Here is a 21904-nt window from a genome sequence, read left to right on the forward strand (position 1 = left end):
GGTGTCAAGCTGAGGCAGGGGAGGTTTAGGCTGGACATCAGGAAGAGGTTCTTCACCGAGAGGGTGCTCGCACACTGAAACAGGCTCCCCAGGGAGTCCCCAGTCTGTTGGAGTTTGAGAAGCGTTTGACTTAGTCACATGGTCTGAAATTTTGGGTAGACCTGTGTGGTGATCCTTATGGGACCCTCCCAACTCCGGATATTCTGTAATTCTAGAATAAAGTGATGAAGAGAGGGGAAAGAGGGGAAGCTCAAGAAGATGAATGAGCTCAGAACCACATAGGCAAAAATCCATATACATTGATCAGTCTGTATTAGTGATTTTTCAGATGTGTTTGCTGTATCCCTTGGCAGTGTGATGGACTTAAGTGATTCAAGAGAGGTTTATGTGTAGCATACCTCATATACAGTAATACATTTTGACATTTAAAAAAAAAAACACTAATACAGCTTCTTGGTTCATTCAAAAGGGACGCTATCCCAAGCCCCTAGCTATAACAAAGTTGGACGGACTTTGGGCATGTCCCTGTCCCTCCCTCAGTTTAGGTTGTGTCAGTGAATGCCTGAGACATTTGCAGCTTATCAGCATAGGTAACTGTAGATTTACAATAATCACAATTTAAGCAAAGATAACTAGTCAGGAAACAAGTAAAAAAAATAAATAGGGACAATTTGACACACTCATGTAAAGACTGAATAAATGCACAAAATTCAAAGATTTTTCTTCTCTTTATTTAAACACAAATACATTTACAGCATGCAGGTAAGTTAAAACTATATGGCGTCTCCCCCAAACCAATTGTTTTAAATGCATCTTAAGTGTACTGAAGTTAAATCATATTCCACAGGTAGACTTGTCCTCTCATGTCAAATTTAGAATTACACACAGTAGTGAGTCAGCATTTAAGTTATGTAAATAATTTAGTTGTTCACCAGAAATAAATATTATTTCACCAAGTTCCTATCCTAAACCATCTTTTAAAAAAATATGATCTAGAGGAACATAAAAGAACCAAAGACTGCAAGTTGAAACAGCAGTGTTGAACATTCCCTGTATAGACTGAATATTAATTTACAAAAAACAGTAAATGTCCTGTCCAGCTGACCTACGACAGCCAAACCAGAAAACAAAGAGTATATATTTTATTTATTTAACACTTTAAGAGGCAGTTCTTCGTAAACTTCATAAAATGTTTAAAATAAAAAAGTTTAAATATAAAAAGGTACACTGAGCTACAGGCTATCATTTCTTTATTTTAAACAGGAATTTTCAGCACCAAAACCCACGATAATTACCTATGGGAATGAAACCCCCATTCACAGGCATGAGAAAAAAATCCTGCTTCATTTGAATGCATTTTAAAGAAAGTGGGGTTTTGCTTTTGATTGCAAATTAACAAATCAAGGCCTGAAAACCTGCAGTTAACAATGAGGAAGATAACAGACAGTATTGTTTCCATTATGAGAAATTTCAACTGAAAGGAGTTTGCCATTCCTTTTCTTCCTGCAGAGTGCTGTCTTTAGACATGCTCTGAAACAACTGCAAGTTTGGAGTGTTTGGCAGTCTTAATAAACAGTCTTAAAAGCTGAAAACTCCCAAATAGTGAGATTTCTGACTGATACACTCAACCATTAAAAATCAAACTATTAAAAATTCAGTCTACTGTAGATATAGAAAACAAGTGGTTCAAGGTCTAAAATCTGACTACACTCCATCATAATATAAATACTTGTCTATTTATAATATAAAAGTTGAAAGTGATTTGCTGCCTGAACAGTTATAGAATCTCTACTGTTTCCAAAATAACTGATGAGTACCCATCAAAAAATTCAAACTAACACACAAAGTGGTATTAACAGGGCCTGGAAAGCTATCTAAATTCTTTCAGCAACATTAAGTTCCTTCTTTCTCAAAGACCTGGAAACTAGTTTCTATGCAGAAGGAAGCTAAAAATTATAGTGGCTAAACCCTAATAAATAAGTTAGGCAAATTATACTAGAAAAAACTTAAAACCCAGATTCTGCTCAGTGGAAGTATTGGAGCTCAAAAACAAACAAAAAAACATTTCATTTCATTAGCCACTTTAGAGGACTTTATTGCAAAGAGAAGAAAAATATTCAACAACTACTACTTTGGACATTTCATATACCTACTTACAAACGGATTACAAATACAATTCACTATAGTGCTTTATTTATTTTTATTTTAAACACACCTCTGGGATTTCCAGATCCATAGTTTTAAAAAGCTGTATCCTTTATCAGGTATCTGAAATTGTTGCTGAAGTTAATTTTAATTGAAAGTTAAAACTTTAGCCGAAAATTCCAGTACTGTGTATGCAGTGGAATATCGAATTAAATTTTAGATTGTGCTCATTTCACTATTTTACAACAGCGAAAGTGAACCATCACAGGTATAGACAAATGGATAAACAGGCTCATCAGAATGAAGCAGAATGTTTTCACTCTACCAGACTATACTGTGTGTAGAATCAGGAACAGGACAGATGAGATAATCCATTGCCAGAGTCTTTTGTAAACTTCAGTTTACTCTTATTACTGTACAATATTTAACTCTAAATAACCCGATAAACGGGCATTTAATCAGATAACAGTTACACAGCCTTGTTCATATTGAACTCTTTAGTTCTGTGGTGCAGCGCTTGCAGTGCCTCATGGCAGTTGTCATAAGCACACTTCAGTATTCTTACACTGTACAAAGAAATTTAGTTCCAATGCTCTATGTAGCATTCCAAAAGAAAACCATACTGTAATGTAGAGTGCTGTTCTAATTCAGTGGGACATGTAGTGTTATGTGATGTGAGAAAAATGAAAATATACTTAAACACTGTTGCACATTCCCTAAGACAATAAAATGTACACAAAATTAAGCTAGAAAAATTGAACTAAGATTTTCTTAATGTACATTCAGCTTGGCACAGTGCAGACTAAATTTAAGACATGAAAGACAAACCGTGTAATGAGCAGAGCTACACTTTAACTAACATGTCATTTTTCAAGACGCCAAAATTGCACTCTAGTTTGTTGGTTTTTTTTTTTGGGGTGGGGGTATGGGCAGGGGTTAGGAAATCAGTTAGCAGAATTTGTAGAAGGGGAAAAGAGCTGTACAGGCCAGGTATAATTTATACATTTTCAAAAAATAATCCTACAGTCCCCAAAGGGAGAGATTATTGTCATGGAATGACTCCCTCTATATGATATCCAAGCCTTCTTACGCTGCATTTACCATTCAGCAACTGCAAATGAGAGAAATAAAGAAGTTAAGTGTTTGTACCTCATAAACCAAAAAAGCCAAGCTATTTATATTTACAGTAGATCACATTCATTATTTACATAGCTTTTAAGAGCTCAGTTCTTAAACCACTTAGATAAATGCTAACACAACATCTGCTTTAGAGTAAGAAATTATGCAATGCTGGAAGCATTTAAGCAATGCTGGCTGTTACCAATACAAATTTACACCAAGATAAGCTGACTAATGCAATCAAGACCGGATACCCAAAGCAGTGAACATTATAATCAAGCCAATTATAACCCATCTCCATTTCCCACAACATTGCTGCTTTTGCAGGGAAGGGAGAGAACTGCCTGGGTACCACATACCCACCTAACAGCTGCTTCAAAGTATTGCGCCTTGGCTCTTTGGGAAGATGAGGTGGGAATGAAGAGATCATTTGGCATTAATTACACTAAAGACGTTTGATCTATGTGAGGAAATAACAGCTGACTTTTTTTTTTTTTTTTAACATTTCCAGAATAATTAAATGGTGGTCTCCAAACGTTAAACAGCACACCATGTTTCTACTGCATCAAAACTTACACCCTAACCAGAAACTCCGATGCTTAGTATCTGTATTAATCCTCAGAAAAAAAAACCTATAATAGTACTACAGAGAAAAATGCTACTGACTGGTTACCTAAGTATTCCCAAACTCAGCAGATATCTATATTTAATAGCAAAATGAAGCTTAAAGTTCTTTTCCCCATACTTCCATAAGGGAGAAGTTCCTCCAAAGCCAAAATAGGAGGGTTCAAATAAATTAAGACCATTGCTCTGCCTTTAAGTGCTAAACACAGTTTGATTCTGCAGCAATGGGTTAATGTGCTGATGCCAAATGTAGTATGAAAGCTTTACAATTGCTTAAGGGATTCTCTAAGTATATCATGTAGTGGGATTTCTTTTATTGTTTTGCTGTTTGTTTTTAAAAGGGACTTTAGCCAATACTTAGCTATTTTTCACTCCCTGATGATTAATCTACAAATAGTCCAAAAGTCAAAGTGCGAAGTCTCCTATTTAAAATTCCAGTGACCAACAGTGATCCTTCTCCAAAGCAAAATACAAGCTCAATTTTGAGCAACATATCACTGGTTATATCTACGGTAAGTACTCTTAAGGAGGTATGAGACTAAATAGACTCTTTTGCTGGAGTTCTAGGCAACATCATTTTAGCATGAGTTTCTACATGCTCTAGGCATCTAAAAATACATTAAGTCAATCACACCTTCATATGCCTCTGCATTGGACAGCAGAGCTAGATTGACTTCATAGTTCAAGTAGCTGCAAGATTACATTCACCTTGCCAAAGTAATAATCAAACATCCATGAATTGCCAGCTCCATGGTAATTCAAATTAAACCTTATTCAAGCTTAAAGTACGTACACCACTTCAATCTCTACTTTAAGGGTGGCTACCGAACAGAACCAGGTACCCTAACTAGTTCTACACCTTGATTTTCTTCACTAAATTGGATGGAAAACTTTGAAAAGAGATTCAGCTAATAAAAAGAAATGAATGAAAACAAGATTAATAAGCTGCTGTGGTGCACTTCAAAAAAAGAAGGCCCAGGATTTAAGCACCACACCATGCAAATCAATTATTTTAATATTATTTTCAAACTGAAGATGCAGATAACCTTAACTAAGGATTTCTAGAAGGCATTCATATTACAACACTCAAAAGTGAAGATGATGATGGAGGATGCAATAAAGCATTACTCTTGGGTAACCAACAGACCAACTACAATGCAGATGTTAATTAAAAGACTTGATCCTGAAAGTAACCTAATACACGTAAGTACCTAACTCAGTGTAATGATTTGAGATTAAAAGAGCTTATGAGATATATTCTCCATTTTTAAAGTACACATATTGATTCCAATTACCGTAAGTGTATTTTAATTAGGCAACATTTAAAACTTACTGGATAACGACACAAATTTTTCCATTAAATACTTCCAAATGTGCAGACACATGAAACAGTACACAAAGTTAGAACAAACAACGTAAGAACAGGGTCTTTTTTTATTTCATTGCTGAATGCTTTTTGAAGGGAACCCTTTAAAATATTAGCAAGACAAAATAATTTGAACTCTCCAAACTCTTCTCAAACACTAGCTATTTGCTGTGGCTGGTGATGATATCCAATTGAATTGTTTTTACATTATGTTCTACTTCATAGGAACTCAACAACCACCATTTTAGAATAAACACCAGTTTTATAACAAAAACAACAGCATTAGTCAGGTGCATTATTCCTCTAACTATAAATTCCTGAAATAAGTTAATTTGATTACTCAAGTGATTTTATACAACAGAATGGACTGTAATAGTACTAACAAAAAGTGGTTGCACACTTAAAACAAATCCTACAAGCCAAACTTACACTTTGTCCTGCCGTCCTCCACCTCCACGCAGTGCAACTGGCTGGCTGTTTTGAGTGAATGCACCTCCCCCACGAATTGCACTTGGATGAGTTGGAGAAGCTGCTGGATGCTGGCCAGGACGGATGGGCTTAGCTGCAGAAAACAAGACATGATTTACAGATATATACATACCAATTTTATCTTTCATTATTCAAATTTACTAATGCTTTATTTTACAGTGGCCTAGAAGTAATCAAAATTGAATGTACTTTGAATTAGAGGAAAACAAATTTAGGAGATGGTATTCCAAGAACCTGTCAGATTAATATCAAATATAATAAGCCCTGAAAAATAGACAAGGTTTTCCTTTTATTGTCCCTACTAGCATTAAAGCTAACAAAGTTTCTGATAATGATTTTCCTCACATGTGTTATCTACCCCACCTAATGTATTTCTCTTTAAGAGTTCTGTTTCTGGTCAGTAAGTACTCAAATAATTCATCACTTGAAGTTCTGTGTGTTATGTTCCTATAAAGAACCATTATATCCTGCTGTTTCTCTCACACCTGCTCAATATGTCACTAGTTTATTCTGCTCTACAAGCTAGTTATTTTGCTCTACAAGCTGTTCTGCATACTGGTTACTCCACAAAAAAACACTACTCCAACAAATAATTACCAGCGTATATTATATAACTTACTATATTTTGGAATTCTAGTTTTGACAGGAAATTCACAAGCTGCATATGCTTTCACAAGAGCTAGTGCAAAACTGATTGAAAGCAGTTTAACAAGACATACACAGCTGCGTAACTTTACAGAATTCTGCCATGTTAAGCAGAAAACATACAAACAGATATTAAACAACAGGTAGCAACTACATCAGAGAAACATTTCTCAACTTCTGCCTTGCAGCAAACTAATCTCCTGGAACATGTGTTCAACCAGACACCTACATACAGGAAGCTTTATACCTGTGGTAAACTCACTAGAGAATTGTTTGTTGTCTTAGAGATCACTTGACAGAAAGATAAAGCAGGAATGCATCAGTTTTTGAACTGCCACTTGAAGAGACCAAAAAACCCATACCAGAATCCCTCCCAAAAGGCACAAAAAACATTTTAGTCTGGAACAGCTATTTACAAACCTACAGAATACAAGCAAAATTCAACTCCAGTGCTCGTCTCAGTTGCATCAGAATTTAAGGGAAGTATGTTGATTACTAAAGTCCTGATACAGGTGAATCCCATAATTACTGGTACAACAACAACATCGTAACAGGCACAGGTAAGTTCTTCACAAGTCACAAACCCTCCTGGTCCTCAGTACTTGACAGCATAATAGCAAGTGAGAAGAAGGACCAAGAGCATGATTGCCTTCCACCACACAGTAAGAAATTCTACTAGCTATCACAGTTCAAGGAGGACTACCGAATACTACATGTTTTGGAACAAAGAACCAAAAATAACGGATTAAGGATCTTTGGATGTTAGTTGTGGGTTTCTGTGTGCCCCCTCCCAACCTAGATGTACAGAAAGCAAGACAATTTTTGTTGTTCACGAAGGCAATGGCAATCTCTCACATTGCCTTGAAACACCTGCTTAGTCTTAGAAATTCTTACGAAATGATGTTATAGAGCTAAGACACACATTCAGTGTATTTTTTCATTCTAGGAAACAGAAAACACATTCAGGACAGAATCCTAGATAAGACTTTCCCAGCTTGTAGAAAAGTCCAGCTATCAGAAGCCAGGTCATAGAAGAGATCCATTTAATAAGAAACACACAACAAAACACAACACAATCTAACTGCTAACCACAATATAACTTATGGTTGAAAATACATTGTGTTCATGCAAATGGATATAACTATGGTTGAAAAATGGACATGTAAGAAGATAAAAAAATCAGGAGATAGAAGTTCTAGGAGCCAAGGGATTCTCTACTAACCGATTTGTGCAGAATGTCCTCGTCTGGCCATGTTTTTGGATCTTACAGCTTCCTTTATACGGTCTACTTCCTGCTGATATCGCTTGCGATCACGAGACGCATTCTCTTTGGCTTCCTTCAGTGCAGACTCCAAAGCTTTAACTCTTTCAGCTGTAGCCCGAAGTCGCTTCTCCAGTTTAGGAAGTTCACAGCGAAGATCTGCATTGTCACGTACCAGCTACAAAAATTGAATCTATTATTTTCTTGGTCTCTCTCTCCATGGGGAGAACCAACCAACCAAAAATCCCCTGAATAGGATATATAGTTTATATATACATATATATACATACATACAAATATATATATATATATATATACACACACATACATATATATATATATATATAACTGTATATACTGTATAGTAGGGCTACTATGCTATGCATACTTAAGCTTCTTGTAAGCCTAACAGCTCAGCACTAAGATTATCATTTGAAAGCCCGTTACTGTGGAAGGACACACTATCCAACTTAGGCACTTAAAGACTATATCCTTATTTAAGGAGAGGGAAACAGGCAGGCATCCCTCAAATTGAAACAGTAACTCTAAACACTAACTTTTGATCTTTCTTGGTTTAAATGCAACTATTTGCAACTATTTTTGCAAAAATATTATATATAATATTAATAACATAATATAATAAATATATATTTTTATAAAATATTATAAAAATATATTTGCAACTAGTTTAAATGCAACTATGCAACTTTTGGGTAGACCTGTGCAGTGTCAAGAGTTGGACTTGATGATCCTTAAGGGTCCCTTCCAACTCAGGATACTCTATGATTCTATTTTATTATATACCCACATGCACTTAAAATGTCTATTAAATGACTCTACAGGAAACCTTGCATCTATTGTGTTGTATCAAGAAACACATTCAAGACATGAAAATATTTAATTATAGAACAGTTACTTTATGACCAATAGGTTTTCAGTTACTTATATAATAATGGAGCTTAAGTAGCTTATCTGTTTTTAATTAAACTTGAAATTAAGCCTCACTGTACCTGCTTGTGAACCTTTGTAAGCTGTTCAAGATTATTCTCAAGGAAAGAAATCTTCTGCTTTTGTGCAGCACTGCCTCCTGTATCATCCGAGTCAATCTCAGCGCTCTGCAGTAACAAAGTCAGAGGGAGGGAGAAAAGATGCTGAGTACAAATCTTAACTTACATGTTAAGATCAAGCCAGAAAAAAAAAAAAAAAAGATCAATTCAAAGTTAAGTTTTAAACTGAAATTTACACAACAGTCCCAGACACCAAGTTTCCTTATGGTATCACTTTACCTTTTTCACTCTGGTGGCCAGATCTTGAACAAACAGCTTCCGAAGATTGTGAAGAGTCTGAAGTTCTTTGGCCTACAGTTAAGGAGGAGGGAAAAGACAAAAATGATTTCTGAAGGAAAAAAGTAAGTATTAACACTTACTTTGGAAAATATTCTGAGTAACTTACCACAGTCTCTTCCAAACCCTTTAAATCTTGCCTCGCCTGTTCCCGCCTGTCCTGCATAACCCTAAAAGAGAATACATTCAACCTGAAGCATCTGAGCAAAACTAGAAATGTTTTAGGACACTAGAGAGTGGTAAACACTGTATGTATAAAATGCCCTTAATTGAGGACTTCAGCTGAAAGACAGACATCACCAAAGGATGACAACACTCAAATCCACATGAGGTGGGGGAGAAAGTTGCAGAAGAAAAGAGGGAATACTTTTAACACTGAAGGAATACGAACACATACTTTCAGCTGCAGAAATTATGAATTTCTAAAACCGGTAAAGGTAGATTTTCAGAATCAGATTAAAGAATGTTTGGTAAAAATCTTATCCTGTAAAATGCTCTTAGTTTTGACCAGCTATGAAAGTGTTAATTAGTACCAACTGATGGCTTTCGGGTTTTTTTTTTTTTTTTTTTTTTTTTGTTCCACCACCTTATCCCCATTACATCTGCCAGACTTTGCATCATAAGCAGTGGAATCTCCGTTTCCAGGAATATAGCCTAATGACACTACTTTTCAGAGCTGCTGTCTTCCTATTTAATGTGAAAGCACTGACTGCACCGCTAATGTTCTCTCAGAATTATATTGCAGTGCATGCCTTACTCTGACAGGACACAAGGAAGGGATTTGGACTTTTCTTTTTCTGAATCCAAGTCAGAAAAAGAAGGCCATGGAGTGGATGAAAACAAACCACTCCCAGTAAGTGGCCAGAATATTTGAGCTTCTTTTTCTCTTGAAAATTCTCCTCATACAGTTACATTATTAGACCACAGTTAAATGATTAAACATCTGAGGCAATAAAATATTCTGAAGAATGTCATCATCCATTTTCCAGTGAGGTCTGGAAAAAGTCTTTTGCCATGCACATTTATGATATACAATGGAAAATATCTGGACTGAAAGGGGAGAACTTTAATGCTTCTTATGGGTCTTTGGAAGAGCAAAGTTTCTAACACAGCAAGTGTCTTTAAGGGATTAATGATATATATATATATATATATACACACACACACACGCACACACACACATATATATGAAGACATATTTTAGCATGCAAAACGAAATGAGAACCACAAGTGCGTTTGTCATTATCTCGTAAGACAAGAAAAATCTACTGTAAATGACACTGAGTGGCATATGAATAAATGAGAATAAGATGGATTCAGAAGACCAAAGTGCTATTAAAATTTAAATCACTTAAACCAACATTGTATTTCATAGTAAGGGTACTGAAATGAATGTGTTATGATTGGTTACTTGTACAGACCAATCAAGCCTGATTATGTGAATTATATGATTAAAAACCTGAAATTTGGTGGGTGCTTCTAAAGAAAAAGTATGTACTTTTGAAAAAGTTAAGAATACCTAACTTAAAAGACAAGTTTATACCAGAAATGGGGGTGCTACTGATAGTCTAGATAATCTAGTAAAATTTATAGATTATGGTGAAATTTCTTTAAGTTCATAACTGCTTTTCAGCTTAACCTGTGGAAGCTTACCCACAAGTGGAATTCAATTTTAAGTTTTGCATTCACATTTCAGTGTCTATTTCAAAAAATACACTATTTGGTTACTTCATGAAGTATACAACTGTTGAATCTCAACAACAGGCCAGTTAACCAGCTGACTAGAAAAGTTGCATAGAACCAAGAAGAAAATGGGAACTGTTGTAAAGTCAAGGTAAGCCTATTCTAGTCCCAGAGCATGCAAAACTTAGCTATAAAAATGAAAACGTTAACTGCTCCAACTTGTAGCATTGAGATTTGATTTGGCCTTTGTATATCTTTCATTATTTTTGTTCCACTTTTATACACTAAGGCAGTGAAAAATGAATTCATCATATCAGGTCGTTTGTTTTAAAAATACAAGTGTGCAGGAACACTTGTTTTATGCACAATTATCACTTACGTAAGCTCATGGAGTTTTCTACTCTTTTCCTGATCAGTTGCTTTCAACTTCTCATGTTCAACTCTAAGACGTTCTTGTTCAAGCATCATCTTCTGATTTTGGCTGAAGACAAAAGTAAATGTTAGGTGTAATTTTAAAAGGACTAGAAAGAATAGGGAACAGACCTGCACATCTCTGTGATATCCAACAAAATTAAATCTAAAGCAGAAGAGATCTTTGCCTTCTCCCTGTCACCAGAAGCATCAAACAGAAGCCCATTAAGCTGCAATCCAAATCAAATTATCGACACTCAGTAACTAAGGCTTCTGATATGTTGTAATGGGTCAGTTGATTGAAACAAACCACATCCAGTAAAGCAACACTAATTAGATACTGCTGGAGAAAACCTTTGCCACTTCCTTCCCACCCTACCACACTTCTGTACTTGCACAGTTCAGCCATTTGGCAGTACCAAAATGATGACAATTGCTTACTCTTGGAGTTCAGTGATAAGTTTCTCCTTAGCATCAACTTCATCTCTCAGGCTACTGATTTGTTTCTGATGTGTCTCACGATGGCTCTGAATCTGCTGTTCCACAGCTTGCTATTATAAAGAACAAAAACATGTATTACACACTTTCAGAAGTTATACTTCATTTTGTTTAAAAAAAAAAAAAAAAATTACATTAGCTTACCTTGACTTCATTTGCAGTCTGAACCTTGTTTAAGTGTTCTTTCTCCATCTCATGGACTTTTTCTAATAGGAACAGGGGAGAAAAGATGTTTTAGCCAGGAAGCTAAGCATTTACAGGGAAGAAAGAAGTAATTCCCCTCAGCCCAACACTTCAAAATTTGGAAAAAGTTATCCACCTGTCCCCACATGTACCAGTTGAATCAACAGCATCTTGAATTTATCCGTATCCTTAGCACTTGAAACAGCAAGTATGATTTTCTATTGACTAGTTCTAGATGTTCAGTAGCAAAATGCTATCCTGAAGCACCGCTCTTCAGCCCAGACAGATGAATTTCCTATTTATTATTACATATTTAAACTTGGGTGGGGCAAGGACAGTCTATAAAAAGCTATGCCTACCTTGTGCTCGGAGTTGAACTAGTTCTTCATTAAGGGAATCCACAGACTCTTCCAGCTGTCTCTTCTTCTGTTCCACATTCTGAAGATACTCAGTCAACGACTTGATCTTGGCCTCATGCTTGTAGGAAAGAAAAAATTATTTACTTCAGAACTAGGTACCATGGAATTACTTCTGCATAAACACTATACTTATTTTTAAACAAGTAACCTGATTTCAAAACAAAAATGGTGCCAACCAAGCTTTCTAAGAAGAATATGACTACTTGAGTAGATCTGTAACGTGGCTTGCAAGACAACATCTTAAATTCATGCCATTCAATGAAACAAAGTAAGTTTTTTGGTAGGAGAATAAGTGTTTTTGAATGTTAAATACTATCTCAGGAAAGTGGTTCACTGCATTTAGAAAAGAGTACTGAAATACACATCTTCTGATATAAGAGATGACTATCTGTATGGTCAATATAGAGAAAATAATAATACCAAAATATAGTCAATCAGGCATTAGAAGCAAGATTCATCTGCTATGCAAACCTACTGTAATATCACTGTGCTAATGCTACCTCTCCCACTTTCACCTTGCTGCATTAGGGCAGAGTACAACAGTGCCTTCTGTAAGATTTGCATTTGTAAGGGATCCTGTGACAGAACATACACACTTGAGTATTTAATACAATTGCTGCAAAAGCATTATCAGGCTGCAGACATATTGTAGAAATTCTGCCATCCTGTCACACAGTTACTCGAAGGACCCAAACTGAAGAGAGTATTCAGGACACAGCCAAGTCCTGTGGCTGTTCAAACGCAACTTACTTTGTTAGGTGTCAAAAAGTTACTGCAACTTCCCCCCATAACAGGTTAATGGGATTCAAAAGAGCATTTAGGAAGAACACAAATATTTACCTGTGAAATACGGAGCTGACAGGCAGCTAACTCCTTTTCATTTTCTTCCATTTTCTTATTGCTTTCAGCTTGTGTGCCTTCTAACTGTTTGCATCGTTTTACCATTGTTTTTACTTCTGATTTCATTTTGCTAATGTACAGTCTTGCAACTGTGAATTCTTCATCTATCATGCCAGTTCCCTCCGGCTGCTGAAAATTGTGCAATCACATTTAGAAAGCTTAGATACAGAAACAGAATTAAAGATGAGGTGTAACAACTTAGTGCCTACCACCCCTGCCCCCACCCCAGCAGGTAATCAGAACACTTGGGCACCAAAACATAACTTCATATTACCTAATATTATTCTGAATTTATAATTCTGAACTTAACTGAATAACCTGGAAGTACAGCACATTTAAAAGGTTACCTTCAACACCCCACCCCTTACAAGCTTAACACTTACAGACCTGACTCAGCCAGTTATACTTGTACCTGCAACTTATTACCAATAAGTTACTTTCAAGAGTTTGTTACAGCAGTCATTTACTATTTACAGTTGTTCCCCTCCCCCTATCCAAATGCTTTTGTTCACACAAAGATAGTGAGTTGCATACAACACTGCTTATGTTCCTGTCGTACAGTCATTTTCTCAATTTATCTTTTATCTCAGTTCCATGTTCCATTTTTAATGTAACTAGCATCTTGATTGCCACTCCAAGTCCAAGATGATGCATTTTAAACTGTCATGTGAAATGGTTCTAATAACAGTATGAATGAAAACACTACTTCAGAAACCATACCTGCTCTATCTTGTCTGTGCACAATCAATTTCTGTTTGGGACTTAGTAAGTCACAGGAGAAGCAAAGGATGACCGTGTGCCCAAATTACTAATGTGTATGAGGGTTACTATGGTAGTTATTTTTACTGTACTAAGAAAACTGACCCTACCTACCCATAATGTACGTGTGCCTGTGTGTGGCATTAAAAGCTTCATCAACTAAACCTTACCTTGACATCATTATTTCCTACTGCAATTCCTATTTCTGCAAGATCTTTTAGTAAGGAGGCCATCATCTCTGTTGCTCGTTTCTTCTGATGGTTAGTCATTTCTTTCAGTTTTTGAAGCTCTGCATCTATACTGGCTAAAGTGACCTACAGTAGAAGTAGTTGTATTTTAGTAAACAATACACATTTTTAAAAACTAGTTTCATATTATTTAAAATATCAATATACAGTTGCTACATTAAAACAACTACTGAAGTATCACATTGTTTTCAAAGAGCATGTTTCAAAAAAATCAACTTAAGTAAATATTCCACATAGTAAATACATAGAAGTTCTACAATGACACTATTTCTTCTGAAAGAAAAGTTAAGTACCAGGGGCAGAGGCCTTCAGCTCACAAAATGTGATCTTACAACTCAGCAACAAAATTTATGTCAACTTTGTTAAGCAGTATTCAGAATTATATATGGTTAAATGTTGCAGAGGATTGCATTTATAAGAGAAAAGGTACATGGACAACAAGTCCAACACTTTTTGTTATACCTGTAGAGCTCTTAACTCTCTCCTGCTTGAATATTAAAATACGACACGTAATTCTGAGTGTCCATAAGCACTGCAGTTACTCTACAGGAGACTTACAGTTGGTTTGAGCTGCTGTGGTTGTAGCAATGGCAGCTAAAGCAGCTTGCACACTCAGAAGTTGGTGGTTCTTTGCTGATCAGTTTTAAAAAAACACGCCTGAAGTTTTACAGCAGGAAAGTTCCAACTACTGATACAAAAGGATAGTTACTGCTTGGGTTAGCTGTGACAGACTGAGAACATTTAAGTGTCTTTACTTCTATATCCATCTCTCAGTTCTGTCAACTTGCATCAGCATCAAAACCGTGCAATAATCTTGGAACATTATTGAGAAGACCAGCACAGTTACCATGGATAGTTTCAGTAGGCCTGTAAAGATTAGGTGGCATGAAATGAACTATCAGAGCAAAGATGGAGAAGATGGAAACAGACTTTGACACAAGAACAAACCTTTTGGGCCACATCAGCCAGGAAAGAATTCTCAGAGGTTTTTACAAGGGAAATAAGGGGGAGAAAGAAAGACATATAAAAAATTTATCAGTCACTTAAGTCATCAAATGAGTTTTCTGGTATTAAACAGGTTTTAGAATTAAACTCACTTTCCCTTGTGAAAACCTTTAAATGACTCCAAGCAAGAAACAGCTTGGAGATACAAGGCCAAGAGTTTATTGAAGACTCAACAATTTTTTGACCCATTCTCCTACCGATTTTTGATTGAGTTCATCACTAAGCAGTTCATACTCCTTTGCCTTATCTTCTACTTCCTGAGACTTCTGATCATAATTGACAGCTAATTCTTCAAGGGCTTGTAGCACCTCTTTCACTTCCTCTTTAGAGGCATCATTTTCAGCCTGAAGGCGATTCAATTCTGCTTGCAGGTTGTCTTGGTCCCTTCTGGTTGATGCTAAAAGCTACAATGTTGATAGAGATTTATTTAAAACATGTCACCACCACCAAGAATTCTGCATTAACAAGTGAAATCTTAGTAATGCTTTCAACTGCTGTAACTGTCTATATCTGTATTTTTATGATGCCTAGCATAACAAAACAAGGACACTGAGGACAGATAAAAGAGAGGTACATTTATATAGAATTCTTCAGCTTCTGAAGTCTGCAAAATGGAAATGATTAAGGATGAAAGCACTTAAGACCAGCAACTGCAAATGTGCATGAAGAACCGCAAAAAGGTCAAACACTACTCAAGTCTGAAATTGTCAACAAGCTAGGGATTAAACTTTCAGCACTTTAACACTGTTAGCTGCTGAAGAATAGCTAGAACAAAACGAAGAGTTGATAAAGATGCAGGTTTAAGTAAAGCGCAAATAACAGCTCCAACTTCCTGAGTCCTAAATCCATTTCCTTCTTGCCCTACGCACCAAGATTTTTTTTTTTCATTTTATTTTTTAGACTTTGTAAACATAGAATTATTTGCTCTGATATCTTGGCAAAATGAAATTACTAGGTATTTTCCAATATATAATTAAGTTATATCACTGACAGCGTGCACATACAAATATTCTAGCAAGCGCAGCCTGAAGTAGCACTTAAATACTTCTCTTTTTATTAGGGACAATCAAATTCCACGCATACCCCCACCCACCATCTGTCAGTACAGCAATATTGACAAGAGTAAACCATAAAACATATTTCTTACAGTAAACCAAGGTTTCTTAAGTTTTGACAAACTGCTAGCTTTGTAAGAAGGAAACAAGAGACTGTGTCTTTGTTTAAAGATTTCGGTTCCTTCTGCCTTCATGGATACTCAAACCTTGAGTAAACTGACTCAAATGTAGCCAGAAGCACAGCACAAGCAGGGAGAATGAATAAGCAGATCATTTCAAGTCTGACTTAAAAAAAAACTATTGTACAGTAATAATCAACCATTTTACTCCCTAGTCGTAAACTACAGCCCATTCAGAACATCTCCAAAAGAAAAGTCAACAAAAAGCAGTACATAGACGCAAAAGCAAACTCACCTCTTCCTGATCCAACATTTGTGTTTTTAGTTTTTCTACTAGCTGGCTCTGCTGATTAATTTCTTCATCCTGCAGTTGAATTAAGACTGTGTTCAATACATTGACAAATATCACTGAGAAATAATAATCTAAGAGAAGGCAGCATCAGGCATCTACCCTTTCTAAATTCTGAGACCATTAGACAACTCAAAGCAATAAACATAAATATTTTTGAATCACAGGCTGATCCATTAACTTGGTGTATACATATAAAACACTATGGTTCAAGGACAAAATTATGCCTGTGCTTCTGCAAGTCTTCTCCAAGTTATTCCAGCTTCCAATAAATAAATCAGATATAATTAAAAGATTTTTCATATTCAGTATTACTGCTTTAGTTTGAAATTATGTTCAATGTATGCACATTTTATTTGAAAGTAAGTAACTTCCAAATACCTTTTTTATTCTTTATCTACTCATGGTTTTCCTCCTTTTGGTAGCATTAATCCAAACTATCAGCTTGGAATGGCATACACCCAGAAAGCAGAAAGGCTATTCAAGATTCTCATGAGCTTTTCCTTTTTTTTTTTTTAAAAAAAAAAAAAGTTTTTTTCCTCCTGTGTGCACTTTTGCATTCAGTACACTTTTTAGTACTTTCAGCAAAGTGGGGAAAGCATCTAAGAATGGATGCTCACTTAGTACCAGATGAAGCAATTTTGATATCTCTTAATTAGAACTTCAGAAATACAATAGGTGCTCTTTGCAAATATTTAAAGAAGCTGTGCTAACAAATGAAGACTGGCAAATTAAGCATTACATAATGTAGCTCAAGACATATTTCCGAGATGTCTTATATTAAATAAGAATAAGAATGGCATACCTTGTCATCCAGTTGTTTGTATAGTTTAGCGATTTCCTCCTCACATTTTCTTCTCTCAGCATCGGTGAAATTGCCAGTTACTCCAATTGTGGTTGCTGGTTTATCATTAACAATAGTAATATCCTTGTCCACTGCAAAAGCTTCTAAGTTGGCCTTCTCCTTGTCAAACTGTTCATCGACAGGTACAGTCTCCCCTTAAATAAAGGAATATAAAGTATTTTTACTTTGATAGGTAGACATCTTTACTGCTAAACTATCTACTTCCTATTTAAGAGTATTTGTTCAGTTTCACTTTTACCCCTTTATGTTCATTAACCCTTTTCTGATGAGAATACTTGACTGACTTCACATAAACGCCTCACACTTTAGTTAAGGCACTTCTCTGGTAAACTAACTACATTCCTTAGTGCCTTATTACAAAGCATTTTACACAGTCCTTGGATGATGTGGGCTCTTTCCAACATTCCAGTATCTTGTGTCAATATTCTTAAAGCATAATACTTAACTTTTCAGGTGTGGCCTCATACCATCTCTACACGAGACATGAAAAAAATCACATCCCACTCAACTTAAGTGAGACCCTTTTTTTTTTTTTCAGATCTACTTTAAAATGTGGTGCAGGAATTGTCTGCATGATTGCAAAGTCACCTTCTGAAGCTGTAAACTCCAGCATACATCTGTAAGTAGGGTCCACGTTCCTCTTTTTCTGAATTTATGGTTTCATAATTAACTTGCATTTTGCCAGACACTTCAATCAAAAAGAATTCAATCATTCAGAGAGGATGGACACGTATTATCTACTGTTAGCACTTTTTTTTTGTCTATAGAAGTATTTGAGCTATAAAAAAGAACAAAACCTTTTAAGACTGATGAGAATTAGAAACACAGGTAACTTTCATCAGTTTCTGGAATTACAATTAATATATATATTTATCTGGGAGAAGGAATTATATGTGTTTTTAATAGTTTAACTAGGTCCGGTTCTGCTAGTAAATCAACTATTGAAGAACCTAACACCAACATACTTTCAGACGTTTTTACCAGTATGTGATTATTAAAAGCCGTTCTAATGAAAAACAGAAAGCTCCAATGTCAACCTAATAATCTCAACCTAATATCCCATCATTAATATTCTTACTTCTGTCTGGCATGGGGTTCTTCAGTACTTTTCGCGTCTGCTTTTCTGAAATTTGCATAATACAAATTTCTTCTTACCATTCCGCCATCTGTTGAGTTCATTTTCTAGCCACTGTATGGTGTTCCGTAGAGTCTTGTTTTTCTCTTTTTCTTTCTCATACTTTTTCTTCCATTGTTCTGCAGTGAGCTCAACATTGACACAGACTGTGTTCTTAATGGTCTTTGCTCTACGTAGGAAGACAGACCACTGAAACTGTGTTTTTTGTTTTAATTATTTTTTAAGAAAAGAACGTAAGGCTTTTAAGTGAAACTCTCTCATATCACTGGTAAATGTGTAAGCAACTTCCACCTTTTCCAAAAGCTTGTCTCTACTCTGTGCCAATTTAATGTTCTTTCAGTTGGATAAATACAACCATTAATGGACTGAGTAATACAGTAAGCTTTACGACAACTGAACATCTCAAGCTTGTTGAGTTAGAAAAAGTTCAGCTGTATACTTTCACCAGAGCTGGGACTGTGCATATCTTTGAACGAAGGGCAGCATTTACCATATCTAACAAACATTTCTCCAACAGAGCATAATACGTTTAGGGTGTAAATAATCTAGCTTAAAGAACTGCTCATTTCACCTAAAAATCTAGTGACTAGATTTCCACTAAACAAAGAGGTATATGAGCTGTAAAGCTCAAATGCATTTAATTCAGGTGACACAAGGTCAGGCAAATCTCATCCAAATGCATCAGCTCTGGAAACAAAGCTACAAGTACTAATAAAACTATATGAAGTTAACATGTAGTTTTTACATCAGTGCTGTACCTTGCTTATCTCAGTAACTCTTATGTACTACCACCAAATAGCCCCCTCCCCAAAGATGAAAACAGAAGAAAACTTAATGGTAGTTAGGAATACACCCCAGCATCCAATATTATGACTCCGATACGGATCTTTTGCAAAGTCTCATTGGGACCAATTAGTGCTTTTCCTGCTAAGTTACGTAATATTTACTTAACCTTCATTTACTACTCCTGAGGGTTTCAGCATAAACTTAACATCCCCAGAAGGCTGAGATAATATATCAGACTAATGAAGGTGACTGAGATAGAAATATGCTCCTGCAGCTCCTCCAGAAGTCAAGAGCAAGGAACAGTGAATCTACAGAGCTACAGTTGGAAGACATTTCCTGATATCTTGTGCTAGAAATACTATGAGGAAAAGACTTCCTAGATACCAGAAGGAGACCAAACAGGAATTCCGCTGCTACAGAACACAGTCATTACTAAAACAGCTATTAAGTGCCTATATTCTGCCAGATTTTAAGGAGTTCCAAAGTCATCTAGTCTACTTTCCATTAGCAAAGTCTTCTCCAAAAAGCTGAAAACTGTATCATTGAACTAAAATTAAAGAAGTATACTAACAAAAAAAACAGATGAAGTAAATGAAATGCTGATAGCTTCTGTAATCTGCTCCAGTAAATGCAGTGATTAAGCCTAGCATTCAGAAACTGGAATATTAATGTGGAACGTTAATAGAAGTGTGGCAAAGACGACATGCCTAACCAGATATCAAATTCTGAGTAGGTACTTAAAAATTCAGTTACAAATTACATAGGAATTTACAAGTTTTTAACTCAAATGTTACTAGAACACTAAGACAGGAAACAGACTAGAAAATGTAATTCAGTATACTATAAAAGAAAGGGTAGCAGACAACAGGCTCTCCCTTATATCTTCCTGAATCCAAAACTATACACTAAACTGCATTTTGAGCCAAAATGCACATGGTCCTTCTTGAAATACTGGCTTCAGGATCCTGTCCAGTTTAAAGATGTTTGTATAGATCACAACACCTAGCCATGTGTGCACTGAAGAATTAAAGAAAGTAAACACTAACTAATTAGGTTTAGGAATCTTGACTGAGTAGCTTATTTCTCATTCTGCATTTATTTCTGAGTTTAGTAAGATCAAAATATTGAGGTACACTCACATGTGCAATCAATCAGCAGTTAAGATCCCAAACTCCACATTTTTTTTAAGAATGGACTTCGTTTATTGTTAGAGGTTTACTTTATCAGTTGTTGTTAGGCAGGATACACAACTGCACACACAGCGCTTAACTTTTCTTGCGAAATTCTGTTTCTTGTCCCTCTTATCTTTTAAGTCATTTACTCACCTTTGGCCAAAGAGAAGAGTAGATTTTGTTTCAGACTCATTGTATGAAGACGGAGAACAGCAAATAACAATAGTGGTTCTGCAATTACCCCCTAGTGAATCTTGAAGGATTCTAGTCATCTTGCTATCACGATACGGAACATAAGTCTACCAAGAAAACAGTTAAATGAATCAGTTACAGTTTTTCAGACGTGTTATTTACTTTGTTGAAGAGTAGTATTTTATCTAGGTATGGTCTCATTAGAAAGATTAAGTTCTACTTTAATTCATAAATCATGCAGCTTCATGAATTCACTATATTTGTACAGGATGACAAAGTCTTTTTATGTTTGCTAACTTCTAGAGTACAAAGAAATTTTTGGTGTGTTTAGGTCCCTTAAATGCAACTTTATTATTCATCAGTGACAACACAGTACAAGAGTAACATTTGTTTGCAATGTATTGGTGTAACTGGATTAGTTTAGAAGACTCCACACAAATCACTAAGATCAATGGAGAAATTCTTCATAATATATCATTCAGATACAAGCCTTTAACCTTGATGCATACAAAAACAAGAAGAAAACGCTTACACTGCTTTCAGCCAAAGCTGAGATGACATTTCCAAGAGCAGATAAAGACTTGTTGATGTTCTTGGCTTCATCCAACACAGCACCTTCTGCTCCAGTTTTACTAACCTATACAATATTTTAATAAGTTACTAGATACATCTGTTAAAAAATCTTCATATTTAGTATAAAACTTGAATAATTTCCTCACTTTTAAGTCAGTCTTCCTGACTTTATGAAGTATTCATAAGCCAGCTGCATTAGAATAAGCAAATTTTTCCTCAAACCCCATTCCTGATTCACCCTTAGTCAGCGGTCAACCTTAAAAAAAGACAAACATGCCCACAAAAAACACTGCTACATAACCAGCACTGAATATAACAGGAAGTCTTATTAGCAAGAAAACCTTATGAGAACACAGGTTTTAAATGCTGAATTTGACCTACAGGAATGCTCTAGGAACTTCTGTAGGCATCAGCAGAAATGTGGAAAAAAAGCTATGTCCTGACAATTCTATTTATCTTAGCTCTTCTGCCTCACAGCCAAATTTGACTCAGTTCTATAACCCTGCTTTTACTATTCTTCTCATCAAGCTGCGATCATGAACACAAATAAACAATTCTAT

The 21904-nt window shown here is 35.7% G+C and overlaps 1 protein-coding gene across 2 annotated transcripts in view; it reads right to left on the minus strand.

The window, feature by feature from the left end:
* Positions 1-709: 709 nt before the first annotated feature.
* Positions 710-21904, minus strand: part of KIF5B (kinesin family member 5B) — a 35105-nt gene continuing 13910 nt past the window's right edge. Inside the window, exons 9-26 of one of the 2 annotated variants that reach the window (XM_027450543.3) lie at positions 21304-21408; positions 20733-20878; positions 18642-18790; positions 17427-17620; positions 16568-16636; positions 15296-15502; positions 14016-14159; positions 13027-13212; positions 12127-12244; positions 11729-11790; positions 11528-11637; positions 11055-11156; positions 9102-9162; positions 8936-9007; positions 8660-8764; positions 7611-7827; positions 5684-5816; positions 710-3256 (exon numbers count right to left, since the gene is read on the minus strand). In XM_027450543.3, the coding sequence (XP_027306344.1) occupies positions 3250-3256; positions 5684-5816; positions 7611-7827; positions 8660-8764; positions 8936-9007; positions 9102-9162; positions 11055-11156; positions 11528-11637; positions 11729-11790; positions 12127-12244; positions 13027-13212; positions 14016-14159; positions 15296-15502; positions 16568-16636; positions 17427-17620; positions 18642-18790; positions 20733-20878; positions 21304-21408 (2187 nt within the window). In that variant the 3' untranslated portion in view covers positions 710-3249. Of the gene's footprint in view, positions 3257-5683; positions 5817-7610; positions 7828-8659; positions 8765-8935; positions 9008-9101; positions 9163-11054; positions 11157-11527; positions 11638-11728; positions 11791-12126; positions 12245-13026; positions 13216-14015; positions 14160-15295; positions 15503-16567; positions 16637-17426; positions 17621-18641; positions 18791-20732; positions 20879-21303; positions 21409-21904 lie in introns of both variants that reach the window. The other variant, XM_027450541.3, reaches the window with a different exon arrangement.

Source organism: Anas platyrhynchos, chromosome 2 (genome assembly GCF_047663525.1).
Source record: "Anas platyrhynchos isolate ZD024472 breed Pekin duck chromosome 2, IASCAAS_PekinDuck_T2T, whole genome shotgun sequence".
NCBI lineage: Eukaryota > Metazoa > Chordata > Aves > Anseriformes > Anatidae > Anas > Anas platyrhynchos.